At 45.5% G+C, this 21,010-nt stretch overlaps 2 protein-coding genes across 2 annotated transcripts; both read left to right on the top strand.

The window, feature by feature from the left end:
- Nucleotides 1-9,977: 9,977 nt before the first annotated feature.
- On the top strand, nt 9,978-14,101 carry N7498_007936 (Pfs, NACHT and Ankyrin domain protein; the record flags this gene model as incomplete). The annotated part of the gene is made up of 2 exons (XM_058454998.1): nt 9,978-10,854; nt 10,914-14,101. The coding sequence occupies 2 exons, from the start codon at nt 9,978-9,980 to the stop codon at nt 14,099-14,101; spliced, it is 4,065 nt and encodes a 1,354-aa protein (XP_058304986.1).
- A 2,609-nt stretch (nt 14,102-16,710) lies between these two features.
- Nucleotides 16,711-17,328, top strand: N7498_007935 (uncharacterized protein; the record flags this gene model as incomplete). Its single annotated transcript, XM_058454997.1, has 3 exons — nt 16,711-16,887; nt 16,978-17,133; nt 17,212-17,328. 3 exons carry the CDS (start codon nt 16,711-16,713, stop codon nt 17,326-17,328), a joined length of 450 nt encoding a protein of 149 aa, XP_058304985.1.
- Between the last annotated feature and the right edge of the window lie 3,682 nt (nt 17,329-21,010).

Below are 21,010 nucleotides of genomic sequence, written 5' to 3'. Positions count from 1 at the left end.
TTGACAATATCCACTTTTTAAGCGATTCCTCTTCAATTTGGGTCAATTTATGGCTATTGGCGCGTGTTTGAGGGCGAAATTGGTGGCCGGTAATGCGGTCGCGGAGGGTACTAACAAAAGGTACCCAGCGCTAAACTAGAATAGTATTAGTACGCGCTGGTATTCAGGGGTAGACATTGACACTCCCATGGGTATTCCCATTTGGGACAGTCCCGTCCCGCCTATAGATGGGATATGGGACCGACCCTTAGTCCCATGGGTGGGTAGGGAAAAGGCCGTCCCACCCATGGGACTCCTATAGTCCCATAACTACCCATAATATAAGGAGGTATAATTAATGCATATTATGTAGGAATTTTTGGTATTTAGGTGGTAAAATTACAGTCGAAAGGTAATAAAATAAGAAAAGAAAGTGAGGTTTAAATAAGAGAATAACACCTGTATTAATCTATAGAATTTCAAAGCCCTCAAGCCCCCAAGGACGTCTTTTCACCCGACTAGAGGCCCGAATCTGGCTTTCTGGCATTATAGGCAGAGAGACCAAATCATCATCACTCTCATTAGATAAAACACTCTTTCGTCTCTTACTAGCCCGAACGGAAGATAGCCTAGAAACATCTATCTCATCCACATTATCTATATCATCCACCTCATCCTCAGTATCACTAATTGGCTTAAACCCTTCTATTTACTTAGAAGGTTCATCTATTTCACCGTCCTTGTGGATAGATAGAGATCGAATAAAAGCTAGCTACTAATCTTCTATCTCGAACCTCGTCGTATATATAAACATTATTAGGTCTTAGATGGTTGAAGAATTCAAACGACCCCTCCGATAATGATAGATATCCTAGGCTAAATTAAATGACCTTTCTACACTAGCACTAATAGCAGGGATAGAGAAAATATCCTATGCTATATATGCTAGTGTAGGGAACTAATATATATAATCTTTCTAGAATAGACGAGGGCTAATTAGGACCAAACCTAAATAAACTAAAGAAAGTAGACTAAAAATAAGACTAGAAGTGAGAGAAGAAGTGAGAGAAAAGTGAGAGAAAAGTGAGAGAAAAGTGAGAGAAGAAATAAGCTTACCTCCTTAGAGAAATCGGGATAATTCATCTTGATCCTAGGTGGATTTAGGCTCAGAAGTAAGCAATTGATCAAGCTCAGAAGCTAAGATAGAAGCCTAAGGTTTTAAGATTAAATCACTCTCTATTTGATATACCTTCATCCGCTCTTGAAAGCTTACTCGATATAAAGAAGCATAGTCTTTATCTATCCAGTCAGGGCCAGAAAAGAACTGCAACTTATACTAAGGGGCTAGGATTGTGCTATATATATAGATATCACTAAGTTCTGGATCATCTGTTTTTGCATAGTACTCTCGAAGCTTATTTTTAGCTGATTCAAGAGCTTCAAGCATCTGCCATTTCTATCCAGCCTAAAAGGAAAAGTAAGTAAGTGAGACTTAAATAAATCCCTTTTCCGCTAATCTTGACTTCGATTTTTAGCTCTTTAACCCTATCCCATAGGGGTAAGTGGGATGCAGTTCATCCCAGTAGAGTAGGGTTTCGTTAACTATAGGAGCCAGTTTGTTCATCCTAGTAGAAACGCCTATCTAGATCCTAGTAGGCTTTTTTTGGTCGGATCCCTATCGAAGGTCCATTAAATTTAAACCTAGATCCCCCGCGTATTTTGTGAGATTTTTAAGCCCATCACCCAAAATTAAAGGGTAGTTACAAGGATCCGAAATATAGTTAATTATTTTGATAGGGTGCGACTAGGCGACATTTAGGATTTCCATTATACCCCATTATATAGCTATATACCACCAACCACTAGACTATACGATTCATCACAGTAGAACGAATAGGGGTTTCGTATTATAAATTAAGTGGTAGTAGTTAGGGGGGATTTCCTAAGATCTAGTTTTATTTTAAACATTATCCACGTCGATTTAAGAGGGTATCATTTAAGTCTATTCGCCGTGGGTTCAACGCACCAACAATATATATTCTAGTCACACAATAGACAACTATATTAATACCCACGATTATTTTATATATAATCTAACGTACCACGTTGCTATTTATAAGAAATGCGGGCACGCTGTGGTTCCCCAAGATATTATTAGCCATTTAAGTAAGCGGCGCGGTGATCATTATATCCCTAAGAGTGTTGCGTAGCGAGTGAAAGAAATTATTATCGACGAGTAGGACAAAGTATATAATAAGCCTAGTATATTCCCTATATAAGTAGAGCAGCCTATCGCGGGTTTAACCGTCTATACTAATAGGATTAAGTATTTATTTTACGTATATATATATTAATCCCCCAAGAGTATTCGGAAGCATTAGCGAGTTATCTATTAGTTTTCCCCGTACTAATAGAGTCGGAAACCGCGACTATCTAAGATGGCCGTGGGATAGGAGAAGCGAGACTAAGCAATACAATGAGTTATATACTAGTGGTTTTTCTATAGCAAATTTAGGTCGTATTATATCTACGTCTAATAGCCTAATCCCGTGTATAAGCCCGCTGCACCACCCCCTAAGGCCAGTTAGATAGCCTAGGCTATCGATAAGATAGAAGTAATATTCACCTAGCAACGGTAGTAGCCCGCCGTGATCTAGGCTAGGGAAATCGACGAGGCTAATCTATAGTTAGACCACACTAAATAGGCCTATTATTTATATAGCTAGACGCCCAAGGCATTACGTATATACGTGGAATCCCCACGGACGACGCTAAGGGCCCCGAAGCCACTGTATAGGTAATATAGGATACTATATTAGGGATAGCGAGTAAAAGCCAAAGCATCACTAAGCAGACTAGGCATTTATTATAGATCGAAGCTATACGCACCAATATATAGAGCATCCTATCGAAGCTATTACAGGCGTATATATATAAGTACGCTAAGTTAGAGCGCTACGTCGAGCTATACTAGCGGGTGTTGATATTTTTTGCGCGGATATAGGTCCCGCACGAGTAGGAGAGTCCTATATACCAGTTTAATCGCTAGCAGCGTATCGCATAGGATATATTATAGCGTGCCGCGTAGTACCTAGCGGGCTAGCCTATATAGAACCCTATCAATGGTGGGGACGACCAACCCTACTAGTTAGAGCCTATAGAAGCGTGATATATAGATTTTATGATTAAGTTATTAAACTAGCGGATCTAGTCGAGTAAGTACGAGTGCGTATTAGTATATATATTAGCTATATTAGGCGTGAGCGATCACAAGGGCGGCTAGCTATAGAAGGATCCCTATAGTTATCCACTAATATTATCTAGTATAATCAAGGTTTCGTGGTTTATAATTGTCGGGATTGGTAGTATATGAAAATAAGAGAGATAAATAAATGCCTAAGGGTCCCTATGCGGCAGGGCAGTCCTTAGGACAAATATTTGTAGAGAGAAATACTACCTCCCGTAGAGGTCGGCTACTACTGCGGCGTAGTAGCTTACCCCAGGAAGATGGATGAAGATAAAGATAAAGGGTCTCTTTAGTCTGCCTTTATGAGAGAAAGGTAATAAGAGAATAATTGAGATGAAAGCTCCCTTTTTTTTTATTTAGTCTGGTTTCTAGGCTATATTTATAGACAAATATTCAGTTCATCTGGCTAATTACCAAGGTAATATTCGCCCGAGGTAATCTTGCCGTAAACGTGCTATTGCCCGAGGTAGGTAAACGTGCTGTTACCCGAGGTAGGTAAACGTACTGTTACCCGCGGCTATAGACAGGATAGGCCTAATAACCTCGGTCCGGTAGGCAAATGGAAAGAGAAAGCATAGTAAAGGCTGAAGTGAGAGCAAAGTGAGAGATAAATGAGAGATAACTGCAAGATCAGATAAAGGCGGTGAGAAATGGCAGAACGGGAATTTCAGCGGGAACTTCTATGTTGAATTGGAAGCTCTAGAAATCTGCAGTTATAAATGCAGACACCTAAAATCCTGACAGATAGTGAACCACCTAGTGACACCTAACAAAAAGGGGACTAAGTATAGGACTAATGCGCTTAAAAGGCATACAAAAGCCAAATACAGAGGGGCAGGCCTAGTAAGTGAACAAAATATCTAGGATTTATAGAAAAAAGCGGTAAGTGAAGATCTAAAGCCTAAGACAGGGTAAAGTGAGAGCAAAATAATAGTGTTTTATACCTATTATACTCTCACTTTACTCTCGCTTTACCCTTACCTTCCTTTTAAGAAAATATAAAGAATAATAAAAATATTTATTACCACTTTAGGCTGTCAATCCACCTAAACTACGTCAATCTTGGTCTAAAGAGGTCTAGAAGCAGCAGCTTCTAACCACTATCACTAGCCTACGGCTACCATTTTAGATCATTGAGAATCAACACTTCTAGGACCTTCTACGTCTCGCGCAAATATCCCCTTTAGCCCTATCCTTTCCTTTCGGCCAAACAATATAGCGTCATCTCCAGTCTATCGTCCAATCTCGGTAGGTAGATATTCTTATAATGCTCCCAGAAGACGCAAAGCTCTCTGTTAGTCTAGACTACTAGACATCCCCTTTTTAGCAGGCTTTTATAGCTATTACTAGGTATTTCCTTAATTAAAATTGGGAGTATAGAGAGGTATTACTTAGATTTAAACCCCTAGAGGGCACCCACTCTAGAGACAACCTTACCTTAGTCTTATCTGCAATTCTAAAACAATATTAGATTATTAATAGAATTATGGCTATTACCACTGATAATGCATCAAATAATAACACAATAATCATAAAGATACAAAAGGACTACCTAGACGCCCGTTTTATCCGAATTCTATATATAGCGTATATAATTTAGCTTAGTCTAAATCAGCTACTTGGTTAGATAAAAGGAAACCCTCTAAATAATACTATAGATATGGTTTGGACAGAAGAATATAATAAGGCCGCTAGACAGCGGTCTAAGAAGCGGGATATTACAAACACCTTAAATAAGGCCCGTGATCTCGCGATCTTTATTAATGCAAGCCCATAGAGAAAGGAGAAGTTCAAGGATCTTTAGAAGGAAATCAGAAACCCTCAACTAGTCCTAATCTAGGACGTTTAGACAAGATAGAATTCTACTTATCTAATACTTAAATGGGCTAGAAGGCTTCGATCTAAGCTAGATAAGTATTGCCGTCTATATAAGATCGACTATATAATACTAAATTCCGATGAATAGCGATAGATTGATTATCTTCTCTATCTTATAAAGCCGTTCTATATCTATACCACTACGCTCTCGAAGACTAAAGACGTAACTATTCATAACGTCTTCAGTCTCTATAATAAGCTTTTTAAGCATCTTAAGGTTTCAAAGCGACAATTACAGCGGAAGAAGGTTTATAATACCTTTTATTTCTATCTCACTTTTACCTTACCTTTCCTAACCTCTTTAATAGGTCGGTTGGAAGCAGTAGATACTTAAGGCCCTTAAATTTAGTGAATCTAAGCTTCGTGAGTACTATACGAAGACAGATACTAAGGAACTTAGTGATATCTATATATATAGGACGATCCTTACTCTATAATATAAGCTATAGTTCTTTAAGAGTAAAGACTGGGCTAGAGGATAGGAGACTTCGTATTATTATAGCCTACAAGACCGGATCAAGGGCTATCAATCTAATAACTCGATATCAAAGACCTAGGTCTAGATATATATCTTTAAGCTTGATAAAGTCCTTGCCTCTACGGCTAGATCCCTCTAGGATTAAGATAAATTAACATAGTTTCTTAAAGGAGGTAAGTTTTATAATTCTCTATCTAATTTACCTTTTTATCTTATACTAACCCTTTATTTCTATTTAGGCTTAGTTAATACGACCCCTACCTAATTCTGGAAAGACCATTAATATAAATTTCCTACCCTAGCATAGGTAGCCCGCGATATCTTCTCTATCCTAGCTACTAGTACTAGTGTTGAACGCCTATTTAATTCAGCTCGCGATATTTGCCACTACTATAGAGGTCGTCTAAATCCTGCCACTATCCAGGATCTTATGCTTTATAGCTATACGACTAAGTTTGAGATAGAAGAGGAGCAGCTTTAATTAGCCCAATCTCTAGAAATCCCTAAAGAAGGGGAAATAGAGGAGATATGCCCTTAGACCAAAGAGGTAAATCCTATTAGTGATACTGAGGAAGATAAGCAAGATCTAAGGCAATCTATAAGGGGTGGGAAGCGACGATAGAGCGTTGTATCTAAAGATGAGGTTGATCAAATTAATGGTAGTAGTGAGGATAAGGACGATAATAGATTACCTATAATGCAGAGCTAGATACGTGAGTCTGGACGGGCAAGAAAGCGACCAAAGGGGTTCGAAAACTATAAGATTAGGATTAATTAGAAAGTAATTGAATAAATTCTCACTTCTCTCTCAATTAAGCCTTACTTCTACTCTGAAATATTACTAGATAAATACAAAAATTACTGCATAATAGGTCATTAATTTATCCTACCTTGTATCATGGACATGATGGGCCGCCCATGGGCCGCCTGTCCATGGGCAGCTAGAGTCTGCCCATCCATGGGAAAAAAGGATCTGCCCATGGGTGCCCATGGACCGCCCATGATGGGCCGCCCATGGGCAATGTCAATGTCTATTCGCCGCTAATAATTGCCGCTCTACCTCCTCCATCGTGATGGCCGGCATTTCCATTGGTGCTCTTTCTAGTCTCGTCCCCTCATCGTCGATAATATCTAGCAGAGACGGGAAGAATGTGGTCAGCAGTTCTTCTACTTGCTCCTTGTGATCGGTGGTGGTCGTTCCGTCTGCTCTCAGGAGCTACGAGATCTTCCCAAACGCTACGTCCTCTCCCGACTTTAGGTATTTAGCGGCTTTCTATATGTTATTATTGTCTACAAAGAAGACATTCCAGTGCTTTTTCTTTTGTTGCCGGATAGCATCGTGGTATTGCTTTGCCGCGTCTTGGGTCATCTCTTCTAGATAGGGTACCTTTCGCCCCGCCCGTCGCTCCGAGCGGGCGTGATTTCTCTAGTATATATATATTTGACGGAGCTATGTTAAGTCATCTATCCACTATCACTATACTTATGGTGACGGTTTAGCCTTCGGTGTTAAGGTATGGACCGCTTCCTAGACCGCGGATATAAGTTGGTTGGTTTTCTGCTGCACCGTGCCCTCCAATGGAGTGGCGGCCGGGATATTCGCAATTGTGGCATTGATCTCTTTTCATAGAGCGTTTTTAAGCAGGAGTCGTGCCTGATGCTTTAGGGGCGACTATGGGGCATCGAATACGGTCTTAATAGTGCAGTGATCTGAACTGTGCTCCGTCCTAAGTATAGCACACTTAACCATAGAGTCTGTCAGGTTTTCCGAGGCTAGGACGAGGTCGATAGTGGACTTGTAGTCCCCACTCTATCCTGCACTATGCTATATCTTTATGCCTCGTTTGAGTAGGCTGCTGAGGGCAAATTTATTTATAAGGTCGATGATTGGATCCGCTTCACCTTGTCTTCCCAACGACACGTCGTCTCCTCCCCAGAGTTGATCATATCAGTTAAAGTCTCCTACGATCAAAATCTCCACTACCGCGCCGGTATCTCGCCGTACCTTCGCAATCGCGTTGATTAAGTGATTATATACGTCGTCCAAAGATATGGCATTGCTCTCTTCAACGTAGAATGATGCCATGAAAATCAGTCGCTTAGGGGAGCCTAATAACCGCTGCCGTGAGATCTAGGGACTCTATCGGCAGGTTTTCTTAGATGGTCAGTGGATTCAATATTTCGCCAATAGCAGCCAGAAAATTTACCTATTTCTCTGTTGCCAATATGGTAGGGTTGTTAAATTAGGCATTCGCATCATTAAGTGCAGTAGATAAGTGCGCTCTGTTGATGAAATATTGACTGACTTGCAGTGTGGTAATTGGTGATAGGCGTCAATTATTAATAAAAGAGGATATTAGAAAACGCAGAATAGAAAATGAGGGGTCTATGATTATAGTATAAATAAGTTATAGACTAGGAGGTAGACTAGAAGGCGGACTGGGTCTAGTGATTCACCCCCTTAAAATGGTCGCTATAGAAGTTAAAACACTTTTCCGGGCATAAGAACGGATCCACCTTTTTGTGAGTCAACGCTTGAACGACTATATATCTAATATAGCCTGTGTTGACATAACCTGTTTTGGTGAAGCAAAATACTCAACACCAAATTAACCCAGTTCCCGGCTCTGCTCACTGGATAAATGATCGGGAGTTTTTGGATCACCCATTAGATTAAAACATCCCTTAGTAAGTAAAGGCGGCTAAAATTTCAGTCACTGCCTAGTAGAAATATAGAACAGAATTTAACAGCTCTCATGAAGTAATAGTAATACAATATCTCACCGCGCCATCGACTCAGCTACTTCGTGGCCGCCTGGCCCTTTATACCTCCTTCCCTCAACGTGAATGTTTCGCGCTGTCGTGCGAGTGAACATTGCACCGTATATTGGGCATTCTGCTTTGGCATTAATACCAGATTTCTCACGCTGAATGCGTACGAGATTGCTAAAAGTTGAAAACTAGGAAAGTGTCAGTAAAACTGAATATGCGATTCTTTATCTTCGGAAACTCACTCAATTGCTTGCGGTAGTTGAGGGGGTAAATTCTTGAAAAGGGAGAAGGAAGTTATAGTCACGAAACTAAGCTCGAAGAGTTGTTTTAGCTTTTATATTGATATTATGCAGAGTACGATATTACGATACCCTCGATATTGAATTTGTTGATCATTAGCAGTTACTGCCTGAAGAAAGCTTGGCGTTGCTGATTGTGCAGGATACGTCTTGGCTGGTACGCTTATCGCTGCACCATGTGTGACTAGAGACCTCAAAGATTAATTCGGCTCGGTACTAAGAGATAGGAAGTGTACTTGATGGTGCGGTGGCTGCGAAGTTTGGGAGGTAGGCTGTTCCCAGGGGAAAGCTGCGACTGTCAGTTGATGGCATACTCCCAAGGAAATAGACTCCTCACGGTACAGTACGTCCCGAAACTGGTGCAACCGCCTACACTCTTCGATTGCCTTTCTTGCCCCTACGCCAAGACCCACTAGTCTAAATAGGGGGTTCTTCCGGATTACCCTATAAGTTGCACATGTGTATTGCTTCGTATTCGTATGTAAATTATCCAGTAATTTGAGACATGTATTCGCTTATTAATTCAATACAGCCGACACCTCCATACCCCTTCCTGTGCTGATCAGGTGCTGGAGCTGAGCGGGACTGGGAGCGGGACTGGGAATTAGTCAGAAATTTTCTGGGTCTCGGTCAACTTTTTCTGAGTCCCGCTCAGCTGGAACCGTCCTGTCCTCTATAATAGCCTTGCTCGGAACAATCAATCACGAATGGTCCAACCAGCGGTGGCTCCAACCCTAGGATTGTGCTGGAACTGTTCTTTTCTCTTTACGTTTAGTGTATTGAATTTGTCAGCTCAGGAGGAGCCATCTAACTTAGGAGCCAGGGGCCTGTGGGAATCGGGTGTACATTCCTCATCATTAGAGATGTCCTACTTCTGGACCCCGGCTTGCTATTCTCTGATTATCTAGCTGCATTATATAGAACTATTAACATTCAAATCAAGACCTTTCGTTAAGAGCTTTGTCAGGTGTAGCTGAGCCTGAAAACTGAACAGTTCAAATACAAAGAAATGCCCTCGTGGTCTGTTTACGTGTTTAAGCGCCAAGAAGTCACCTGATGAATCACACACAGCCTGTCTCTTGAGAGTCAGAGAACTTCCCCCACCCCACCACCATTCAAGAGCTACACAACACTTGCTTCTCTAATTATGGCATCAACATCTTGTCATCGTGCCAATACTGGGCTACACATAGGCAATGATCATGGCACAATTACGACCGAATGCCAACTGTCTAAGCGTCAAAAGATTTCCCACCATTACGAATTGCCTACCCATCGACACGATCAGTACACCATCGCCTGGATCTGCGCGCTATATATAGAAATGGCAGCGGCTCAGATTATGCTAGATGAATTTCATGAACCCCTATCTACACATGCGGACGACTGCAACACCTATGTACTAGGACGTGTGAGGCAACATAATGTTGTTATTGCATGCTTACCAGCACAGCAGTATGGAACAATCAACGCAGCAATAGTCCTGACGAACATGAAGCGAACTTTTCCAGCAGTCCGTGCGGGTTTGATAGTAGGCATCGGTGGAGGTGTGCCAAACAAGGCTGATGTGCGACTAGGCGATATCGTCGTCGGCACAAGGGTGATGCAGTATGATCTTGGGAAAATCTTGGAAGACGGGAAGTATCAACGAACAGCAATACCAAGGACTCCTGGGCTGTTGCTCGGAACGGCTGTTTCTGCCCTTCGGTCGAAACACGAACTGAGAGTCAGTGGGATTCTATCCATTCTGCACCAGAAGCTAGAAGGACACTCCGAGTACGGTCGCCCAGATTCACCCGATCTTCTCTTCCACGCAACATATGACCATAGACCCTCCTCAACGTCCAGCTGCGATAAATGCGACCATACAAAACTGGTACCACGAGACAGACGGGTATCGAACGATATAACGATTCATTATGGCGCAATCGCTTCAGGGAACCAGGTCATAAAAAACGGAATTACGCGGGACAATGTTGCTCGGGAATTGGATATAATATGTTTTGAGATGGAGGCTGCTGGCCTAATGGATATACTCCCTTGTCTCCCAATTCGGGGTATTTGTGATTACTCTGATTCGCACAAGAGCAAAGAGTGGCAGAGGTACGCCGCAGCAACTGCGGCAGCATATGCAAGAGATCTCATCGGAGAGATCCCTACGGTTGACACAAATGCGAAACCGTATAGAACAGCCGATGCTTGTAAGTCTGCTTACCATTATAGCAAACTATTTGGACAACTACTCATACCTAACGCCCAGATCATTTCTTATCGCACGAATTTCGGCAGCGCTTATTAGATTCCCTTAGATTCAATCAAATTGACTCTAAAAGATCAACAATTAGGAATCCGCACGACATGACCTGTCAATGGCTCTTTAGCCATATCGACTACGAAGCATGGCTTAATCCCGCAAAATTGACGCACCACCATGGCTTTCTGTGGATCAGCGGCAAGCCAGGTGCTGGCAAGTCAACTATGATGAAGGCTGCCTACATAAATCTGAAGCTCAAAGACGACAATGAACATGCTATCACTGCTTCCTTTTTCTTCAACGCCCAAGGTGAAGGCCTAGAAAAGTCGATCTTGGGGATGTATCGATCATTGTTGCTTCAGCTGCTAGAAGGATACCCTGACCTTCAGACAGTTTTAAACGATCGTGGGCTTGTTTCTCAGAGTCAAAATGGTTGCCCTCCATTGAATGTTCTCAAGGACCTCTTTTGCAACGCAGTTTCCGCTCTCGGCCAACGCTCATTTACCTGCTTCGTCGATGCTCTTGACGAGTGTGATGAACAGCAAATTGTGGAAATGGTCCAATACTTTGAGGACCTAGCCAAAAAAACTACAGCCCAGAGAATCCAATTCCGGACATGTTTTTCGAGTCGACATTACCCTTATATCTTCATCCAACAGGGAATTCGCTTAACCTTAGAAGATCAGCCTGGCCATACAGAAGATATAGCAACATACATTGAGAGTCGCCTCCAAGTTGACGGCCCGGTACTTGTCAAAGAATTGCGAGCTCAGCTTCTCAATAGAGCTGCTGGTGGTTTTATGTGGGTTGTCCTGGTAGTCGATATTCTTAATATGGAATCTCGGCGGGGTGGGATGGCTTTGAAGAAGAAACTCGCAGAAATACCAAGTGATTTAAGCGATCTTTTCAGAAATATCCTAAGACGGGATAATGGTGATACGGAAGCTCTCCTGCTTTGTATCCTCTGGGTTTTGTACGCAAAGCGGCCTTTAAAACCGCAGGAGTTCTGTCATGCTCTCTGGGCAGGGTTATCTCCAAGGGGATTAGTCGATGATGATATTCCGGATTTTACCATTCAAGTTCCCAGTCAAAACCTCGACAGGGTTAACAGATTTGTCATCAGCTCCTCAAAAGGACTTGCTGAGACCACGAACTCTAAGCCTCCTACAGTTCAATTCATACATGAATCCGTTCGGGACTTTCTTATCAAAGATAAGGGTCTGCATGAGTTATGGCCTGACCTTGGGTTTGACTGCGAGAGTCTAAGTCACGAGAAACTCAAACAATGCTGCAAGACATACCTAACTCATGCTGTTGCGCGCGCAGGTATTGGCAACCTCTTATCAAACTCCAAAGACGGGGTGAAATTACCAAAGGAGTACCCATTTCTAGAGTATGCCAATCAGCATATCCTTCATCATGCCAATGCTGCCGCGAAAATGTTTTCCCAGGACGAGTTCCTAGATTATTTTCCTATTTCGAACTGGACTAGCGTTCACAATCTTTTTGAGAGGTGCAACACTCGAAAGTATAGCCCGGGTGTAAACCTGTTCTATATCCTCGCAGAAAAAGGATTTTCCGAGCTTATCCGCACGCGGCTTAAGGAAGACCAGGAAATTCATGTCCTTGGGGAGCGATATCATTATTCAATTTTTGCCGCTTTAGCTAACAACAACAAAGGGGCTGTTGCTGCTCTTCTGAACTCAACTTCGAGTATTTATGATGGAGTCGATATTACAGAGGGTCTTACCTACAAGCGAGATCTTAAAGATTACAAGGATCGAACGCCACTATCTTGGGCGGCCCAGGTTGGCCGAGTAGGTATTGTGAAGCTACTTCTCCAGACAAGAACGACCGTCGATGAAGTGGACAGCGGCGGGCGAACTCCAGTTTCACGGGCCTCAGAGAACGGTCACGAAGAGGTGGTGAAGCTTCTTATCGACATGGGAGCGAACGTCAACGTTAGCGATAAAGATGAATTGACGCCACTTCTGTATTCCTTAAGAAGTGGTCACGAGGCGATAGCGAAGCTTCTCGTCGATAAAGGTGCAGACCTTAACGTTAGCGATAAACACGGATGGACACCACTTCGATGGGCTTCAAGGGAAGGTCACGAGGCAGCCGTAAGGCTTCTCATCGACAACGGAGCAAACGTCAACGCTAGGAACGAAAATGGATGGACACCACTTCAATGGGCCTTAAGCAATAATCATAAGGTAGTGGTGAGGCTTCTTATCAGCAAGGGAGCAGACATCAAAGATATCCAGCGGAATATATCAGCACTACTCATTAGCGCCTCCGCAGATGGCGACGAGGTAGCTATAAGTTGTCTTATCGATAAGGGAGCAGATGTTAACGCTCCTAACTACACTGGATGGACGCCACTTTTACGAGCTATACAAAAAGGCCATGAGGCAGTGGTGAGGCTACTCATCGATAAAGGGGCAGATGTTAATACTAGCGATAAAGCTGGGTGGACACCGCTTTTACGGGCCATACAAAACGGCCATAAGGCAGTGGTGAGGCTTCTCATCGACGAAGGAGCAGATGTTAACACTAGCGATAAAGCTGGGTGGACACCACTTTTACGGGCCTTACACAAAGGCCTAGAGGCGGTGGCAAGGCTTCTCATCAATAAAGGGGTAGATGTCAACGCTAGCAACGAAAATGGATGGACACCACTTATATACGCTACAACACAAGGCCACGAGGCGATAGCGGAGCTACTTATCGATAGCGGAGCAGACCTCAATGCTAGCGATAAAGCTGGGACAACACCACTTCAATGGGCTTCAAAGACAGGGTGTAAGGCAATGGTGAGGTTTCTCATCGATAAAGGGGCAGATGTCAACGCTACTAGCGAAAATGGACGGGCACCACTTATATGTGCTGCAATGCAAGGCCACGAGACGGTGGTGGGGCTTCTTATCGATAGGGGAGCAGACATCAACGCTTGCGACGAGAAGGGTTGGATGCCACTTCGATGGGCCTTGAAAATGGGCCACGAGGCGATAGCAAGGCTTCTTATCGACAGGGGAGCAGACATCAACGCTAGTGACGATGGATGGATGCCACGACGAGCATTACAGATGCGACACGAAGCGGTAGCGAGGCTTCGTATCGACAGGGATGCAGACGTCAACAAGAGCGACAAGAATAGAAAAGAGGCTTCTCCAGTAGACCTTATAGGATGAGTATGAGACCGGCGCCAAGCTTTCTCATCAACACAGGAGCGTGATATGGGCCCGGGCATCCAAGCCAGCTATCCCCGTTCGCGCTATGCTCGAAGCCTCTCGTGCTCTCGTTGCGACGAATGTGACGTTCTGGCGACAATAGAGGCGATCGAAAGACATAGGGATAGCCTCAAGCGTTGCCATTCATGAGTGTCTGCCTCAGGTGTCTGTTCGCTTGCTCTGAGGATGGTGTATGTACAGTGGTTGGTTGGTTGTGGTGCTACCACCTACACTTCTCGATTAACTTTCCGGTCCCTAGGCCAAGATACACTAGTCGATTTGGGAGTTTTTCCGCATAATGTGTTACAAAGCGTTAAGTTGAGAAAGATATGGCTGACAAGCTGAGTATTATGATAAGCAGGTTCATAAGTAGTCTGTCGGCACAGTAAGCAAGTAATGCATGTCACTATATGCAACGTCTGGTTCTATAAGGTCAACCTGATCCAATTCCAACAAACCAACTTCTAAAGTTTTACAGTAAAAAATATCCCATATGAAACTGGACTCTTTTAGCATTGAAATAATATAGCTTGTGTCTGTATTTAACTATTTTTGATGGTTGTGTGGTAGATCAAAGTTTGCCCAATTTTGAGGAATCGGCGTCAAGTCTTCCGCTCCGCCAAGATATATCATCTACCGTCACACTAATATATCCCGATTCGGGCTACCGTCACATCAGCCTTTGTCTCTGTTGGAAATTGGAGCCCTCATCCTAAGGCGCCAATATCGGTCGGCATCTCTCTGCCCCGATGGCTGCTGATTGGTCAGCTAGGCCCATGAGGTTATTGGAAATGGGCGCCCGTATATGCAGGTTCCTCATCTATATCGCCTTCTTTGCTTCTTTTCAGGGGGTTTCCTATGGACACCGGGCAGCGGTGTAGGAGAACATTTTTGTATGCATTTCTTCAGAAAACAGTTCTCAGGGGTAGGATATAAATATCCCCCTGAGAACGAGTAGAAAAGACAATCAGAATTTACCATTAATTACCTGTCTATCTTCTTTTCGTCTAATTATCTACCCCTGTATATAGTCTACGTTGAACTCCGCTGGTGTTCACCCACTTTACTAACAAAATGTACCCGGCCCTAAACCGGAATGGTACTAGCGCCCGCTGGTATTCAGGGGCAAACCCGCTGGTATTCACTACTTACTGTTAGCGATATTAATAATATATTTTTATTATTTTTTTGATATTATCTTATTCTTTAATCCGTGAAATATGCCCCAATCTAGATTTAGTACACCACAGTCTATGGTTGGGGGAGAAACTGACATCTTTCCACCATATGTTAAGATCCTACGCGAATGGCGGGTGGCCCTTTACACTACCCACGGCAACTGCTACATTCGCCAGAATCTGGCCCGGCATTTACTTGAGAAGCATCGAACACCAAGTGGGCAGCGTAGGAGAATTGAATCCAGCGCTCTATTACAAGATGTGGCCGCTACGAAAATTGATGTGGTATAGCCACCCGATGGCACGGAGGAGATTCATAGGCTACCGACCGTATTGGGGTATCTCTGCCATTTTGCACAATGTGCCTTCCGCACGACTAGCACTGATCGGATACGACAACACTACAATCAGCGGCACTAGTGGCAAGTTTCGCAGCAGGGCGCGATGCCATAGCATCAGGCCTACGTTTAGATATTGTTTTGCCAGTCGCAAGCCCAGCGCTACTTCGCTGTTGTTCTGACAGACTGGGTCCACCGGACCGCTACCCCACAATATATATATCTCTACGCCAATGCACCCACCAATGCACCACCCTCTACCTATGAGCGATCTTCTTCCTGCCCTATTTCTAATCAATCATGGGACGATATTATGCGTCGATACCGACAGCGGCAGTCTCAGCCGCTCCGAGATTGTGTCCAGGCTACACGATATGTCTCTGAGGTCACACCGTGGATGAAGTGGACTGGGATCTATATCTATCTCTAGGGACTTAAGCTAAGCGAACTCGGTCTTAGCTACCGACTGCCTAAGCAGGAGCAGAAAGAATCACTCTTTATGATCTATAAGAGTGTCGGACGAGTCCTCGAGAATGCTATGACCGTGCTTGTGTATGACCAGGACCTAGAAACCTAGCATCTCAGTCGCCGAAACGCACGGCTCCTTAATACCTTTACCCGGGGAGAAGCCTCTTAGGACCCTATCTCGGACCTATAAAACGAGCAGTCCCGCCGGAGATATATCGATACCTAGTAGCGACTGATCTACTACTAGGACCGAGTGGTCGAGCAGGGCTAGCTCCGAGATACCCTATTCTAACCGAGCGACCGACAGCGTGAGGCATAGCTTGAGGTAACTCAGGTCACGAGCGAGCTTATCAACCTTGTCGACCCGGACCGAGAAGGCATATATAAAGCGACTCTCCGCGACCGACTCGACCGGGCAGTCCTAGAGTTTAGCCTTACTATTATTCAATACTCCGTTCCCCGTCGCAAGTTTGATTCCGTCCTTGTTTCATACGCTGCCGTGCGGTACTGGAGTCCCACCCAAGGTACATGGCTAATGGTCGGGAATTATACCTCTATTCTATCCTAGTTAATCTACGACTGTCAAATGGTGGTCCTTGCGTATATATTGGCGGAGACCACGGGTGGCCGAGAGGCCGAAATTGGTGCGACGATCGTGGATATCCGGAACGAGTGGTTATTAAATGACACCGAGGGCCCCGTGGCTGAATTGCTCGAGAATCGGCTACTAGGGTTTAGCATCAGCCAGACCGAGGTTCCACTGGTATAGATTCGCTGGTATGCGGACGGCGAGACGCTGGTGTGGTCGGACGTCATCTTTCATCTATCCGACTTACATCAAATTATCTTCCAGAAGATTTCTGAGGCTCGGCGAATTTTTGACGAAGAGCTATGCCTCAATGGCCGTTCTAGCCCTACGTCTGAGATCCCCATACTAGATCTACGGCTCCTCGTCGACAACTGGGATGCCACCGCGCCCGGCCAGTCATTCCTGACGGATTCGCGGAACGTATGCCACCTAGCCCCGTTACAGGACTGGTTGATCTCCTGGGTGGGTAGGACCCCCGTTCTCTTCCGCACGTTCTAGTCGCGGACCGCCGAGGGGCATTGGGTGGTGTCCGCGGATGCCGCGCAGCAGTATAAGGATGGGGTGCAGCGTTTCCTTCGAGCACTCCTCGTCCCCTTCTTTATTAGGTTGGGTTAGTAGGGGCGTCGCACGGAGTTCATTGGGCTCCGGTGGAGGAACACGACTTTAACCACTCGAGACTTATTTCTCCACGATAGGCAAATGCTATTTATCCTTAGCTACCATAAGTCCCGGAACCAGAATAATGCGTCTCGATGGCTGGTTCGCTTCCTACTCCCTAAGGTTGTACAGCTCGTGACCCAGTACCTCGCTATGATCTAACCATTCCGCGATTTTCTCTAGCACGAGACGCAGCAGCCCAGCGCCGCATCCAATTACCTCTGGTCCTATAGCCCTGATCCATAGGCTGTGGATACCATGACTCGGATTATAGTGAATGCCGGCAAGCTGGTTCTTAGGAAGCATATCCACATCTAGGCCTGGCGCTAGATCACGGTGGGTATCGCCCGACGGAAATTTGCTACTGTCGAAGCCAATCTCCTTATTGAAGAGAGGGACGATGGCGAGGAGACGGATCCCGCGCGAGGGAGTATGTCGGACGCACTACACTAGCAGGCAAGCCACACCCTATCTACTGGTAATCGGGTGTATAGAGGGACGGTGAACTTCCGTGGTGGGTTAACTGATGCCGGGCTCCAGGAGTTTCGATATATTAGTCGGCTCTAGCATTAGTTCGTGCGTAATCCTCTCCAGTTTCAACCAGCCCTCGCCATGCTATATAAGCGTGCTAAGCCGGCCACGCCATAGGAATGGGAGGAAGGAGATCATTCCCTGCGTGGTAGCCCGCGCAGCACTTCCAGTAGGACCCCTAGTAGTCGAAGCGTAGTCGGCAGCGCGGAAACCCGATCGTCCGCTACCCTATTTAAGCGACGGCGCGATGATGACGAGACCCCTATCGCACGGCGTATTACCCAACGCGAGGCCCCCGCTAGGACCCGGCGGCGATAGCGAATGGACCAGGCGTATAAGGTTCTCTAGCGGATGTACGGCGTACACGCTCAGTATCGGTCCCGCGGGCAGCAACAAGCGATGGAACATATCTTGGCGGGCGCGGGCTAAGTCCTGGCTATCCTACGAACTAGTGAGGGTAAGAGTCTATTATACCTTCTCCCTTGTTAGCTGCCCGGGGCTGGCACCACGGTGCTAATCCTTCCATTGGTGGTGCTCAAGGCCGAGATACAACGCCGATGCGTAGAGGCCGGGGTTGATGCCTATATCTAGGACGCGCAGTCGAACCCGGATCATTTACACTCCTGCCCACTTATTATCGTCGGGGTTGAATAGGCAGTGCGGCCTCGGTTCCGGCAGTTTCTGAATCGCCTTTACGTTGCGAATAAACTCGACTAGGTTGTGTTCGACGAGTGTCATCTCGCGGTGACCGCGGTGTTCTACCGGCCCGCGATGGCCTTACTCCCGCTGTTGCGGGATTTGGCTTGTTAGATGGTTTTCCTGATAGGCACCCTACCGCCGTCGATGGTGTTTGGGTTCGAATAGGCGATGTTGCTACGTGGTGCGCGGATGATCCGTAGCCCTACAACGCGTCGGGATATCACCTTTTGGGTTAGCCACTGCCCCCCCTAATTCTGATCTTATCCGGGACTTTGCACTTCCTGGAATCCGCGAAGCGATTGCAAGCCTTGATCGTGCTAGGCGTGCTATTATCTACTGCTACATAAGAGGCGTCGCGGATAAGGTTAGGCGGGCCCTTGATGCGCCGGTCTACCACTCGCAGTCTAGTAGTGTTGAGGAGAAGGCCTAGGTCCTCCAACGCTAGTGGGATGGCGAGCCGCCGTATATTGTGGCGACATCAGCGTTTGGCATGGGGATCGATTACGCGGCGGTTCGGTGGGTGGTTTATATTGGGGTCCCCTGGGACTTAATCAGCTTTACATAGGAGGTCGGGCGGCTTAGACGAGATGGGGCCAGGGGGCGATCGATCATTCTAGTACCTCGTTAATGGAAGAGTGCTCTCACCGACGGCAGTGGACGACCGCTAAGTGCCGCGGAAGCCGCTATATAGAGATATATCAGTGCTACTAATTGTCGGGTGTTTGAGCTATCTACCTTCCTAGACGAGCGCGGCAGTCCCTGCACCCCCACAGCGCTTTTATGTGACTGCTACTAGAATTCCGGTACGGTCCGTTTACCGGAACCTTCTGATATCGCGGATGCCTCGGTTCGAGGGCCAGATGTAGCGGAGGTTGAATCCGACGACTCAAGCGATTTATGGGCTAGGGGCGAGCTACTTCGATCTTAGATATAGAGGCGGGCGCGTGGGTTAGCGGATTATATCGCGTCCCTAGAGGAGTGGCGCGGGATATATATGATCTGCTACCATCTCCCTCGTCTAGCATCTAGGCAGGCTTTGCACGCGCGCCATCGACTAGCGAATTGCCCGCACCTATAGCGGTATAACTACTTCGATGCGAAGAAAAAAGCGCAGTCCTAGGGTCAAGCGCGGGGGGGATGGTTCGAGCCGTATAGTAGTTGCTACCGATGCTTTAATTCGTAAGTGGTGTGTGATCTAAAGGGACCGGATAGGTGCTAGTTTAGGGACCTTGTGATGCCGCTCTGTTGGGCTATCTTCTAGAAGAAAGGGTAGGTCCGGGAATTTCTCGGCGGACTAGGCGGTGGTTATGTTATAGGCGACGAGGCGACGTATATATTATGGCTAGGGTTGGAACAGTCGGTGTTTGGTGAACGTGCATCTAACGCGATCGTTGTGGGCGATTCGGTCCTATGGTAGATGGGAAAGGTGCCGATATAAATTTGATAGGTCGGCAAGGAGATATATATCTGTTAGCATCGAGGGAAATAAAAGATTTTTATAGGTTTCTTTCTCTAGGTTCGGGGTAAATACAAGGTCGTGCGGAAAGTCTATATCTATATCTAAACGAAGAACGTTCCCGCACTGGTAGGCACTTTTTATACTATATATGGTTATAGTTGCTTGGCTCGCTCCTTCTCCCCCCGACGTATATTTAAGGGCGAGCTACTAGTCAAATGCATCATCGGTCTCCCGAGCATCAGACCCTAATAGCAATATATCCTAGAGAACGAAACGCTAGGCGACACGGATCATCTTCGCTATAATATCCGCATACGAGTTAAGAGTTAAGCGATATATCTCCACACTACGTAAGGGCCGCTAACGGGCACACTAGGGTATATTAGAAGGCTAAGCGGTAGCACTATTGCCGCGGATAGGTATTAGATAAATGGATCCTAGACGAAGGTAGGGTTTAGTCGTGGAGGGAGTAATTACGTGATATAAGGTTGCTCTCTTTCCGATAGAGATTTTGGGTTACATTTATCCAGAGGGTTTTTGGGCCAAGCTAGGGGTTTCTGAAGTGTATAGGGTATTAGGGCTCGCTCGTTTTGGCGCTAGATAGGCATTAAGCTATTCTAACTAAGTGGCGTATCGTATTAGGGTGGGCGTTAGGGTTTTTATACTCGAACCGTTTAGGGTTACTCGCGCTACCACCTTAGTCGCTAGTAGTTTTAGTCTACAATTATTAGCCCTTCTCTACGAAGGGATATAATGATTTCGGATTTACTATTATTTACTATCAGAGGGAGGGGATAGGGTTTCTTCGGTCGGGCTTATACTAGAGAGTGAATATATTTCGCAAACGTAGTGTTTTGGATCTTAGAGTAAGTACCGACGCGCTAGCCCCCGCAATCCCCCCGGCGCCCCCCGCTGACCGCTGTGTTGTATTGGAAGAAGGGTTTAGGGTTT

This window comes from Penicillium cinerascens (assembly GCF_028974065.1).
Source record: "Penicillium cinerascens strain IBT 15544 chromosome Unknown scaffold_4_segment0_segment0, whole genome shotgun sequence".
Classification (NCBI taxonomy): domain Eukaryota; kingdom Fungi; phylum Ascomycota; class Eurotiomycetes; order Eurotiales; family Aspergillaceae; genus Penicillium; species Penicillium cinerascens.
Note: the sequence above shows the minus strand (reverse complement) of the source record. Positions and strands in the feature narration are given on the sequence as shown.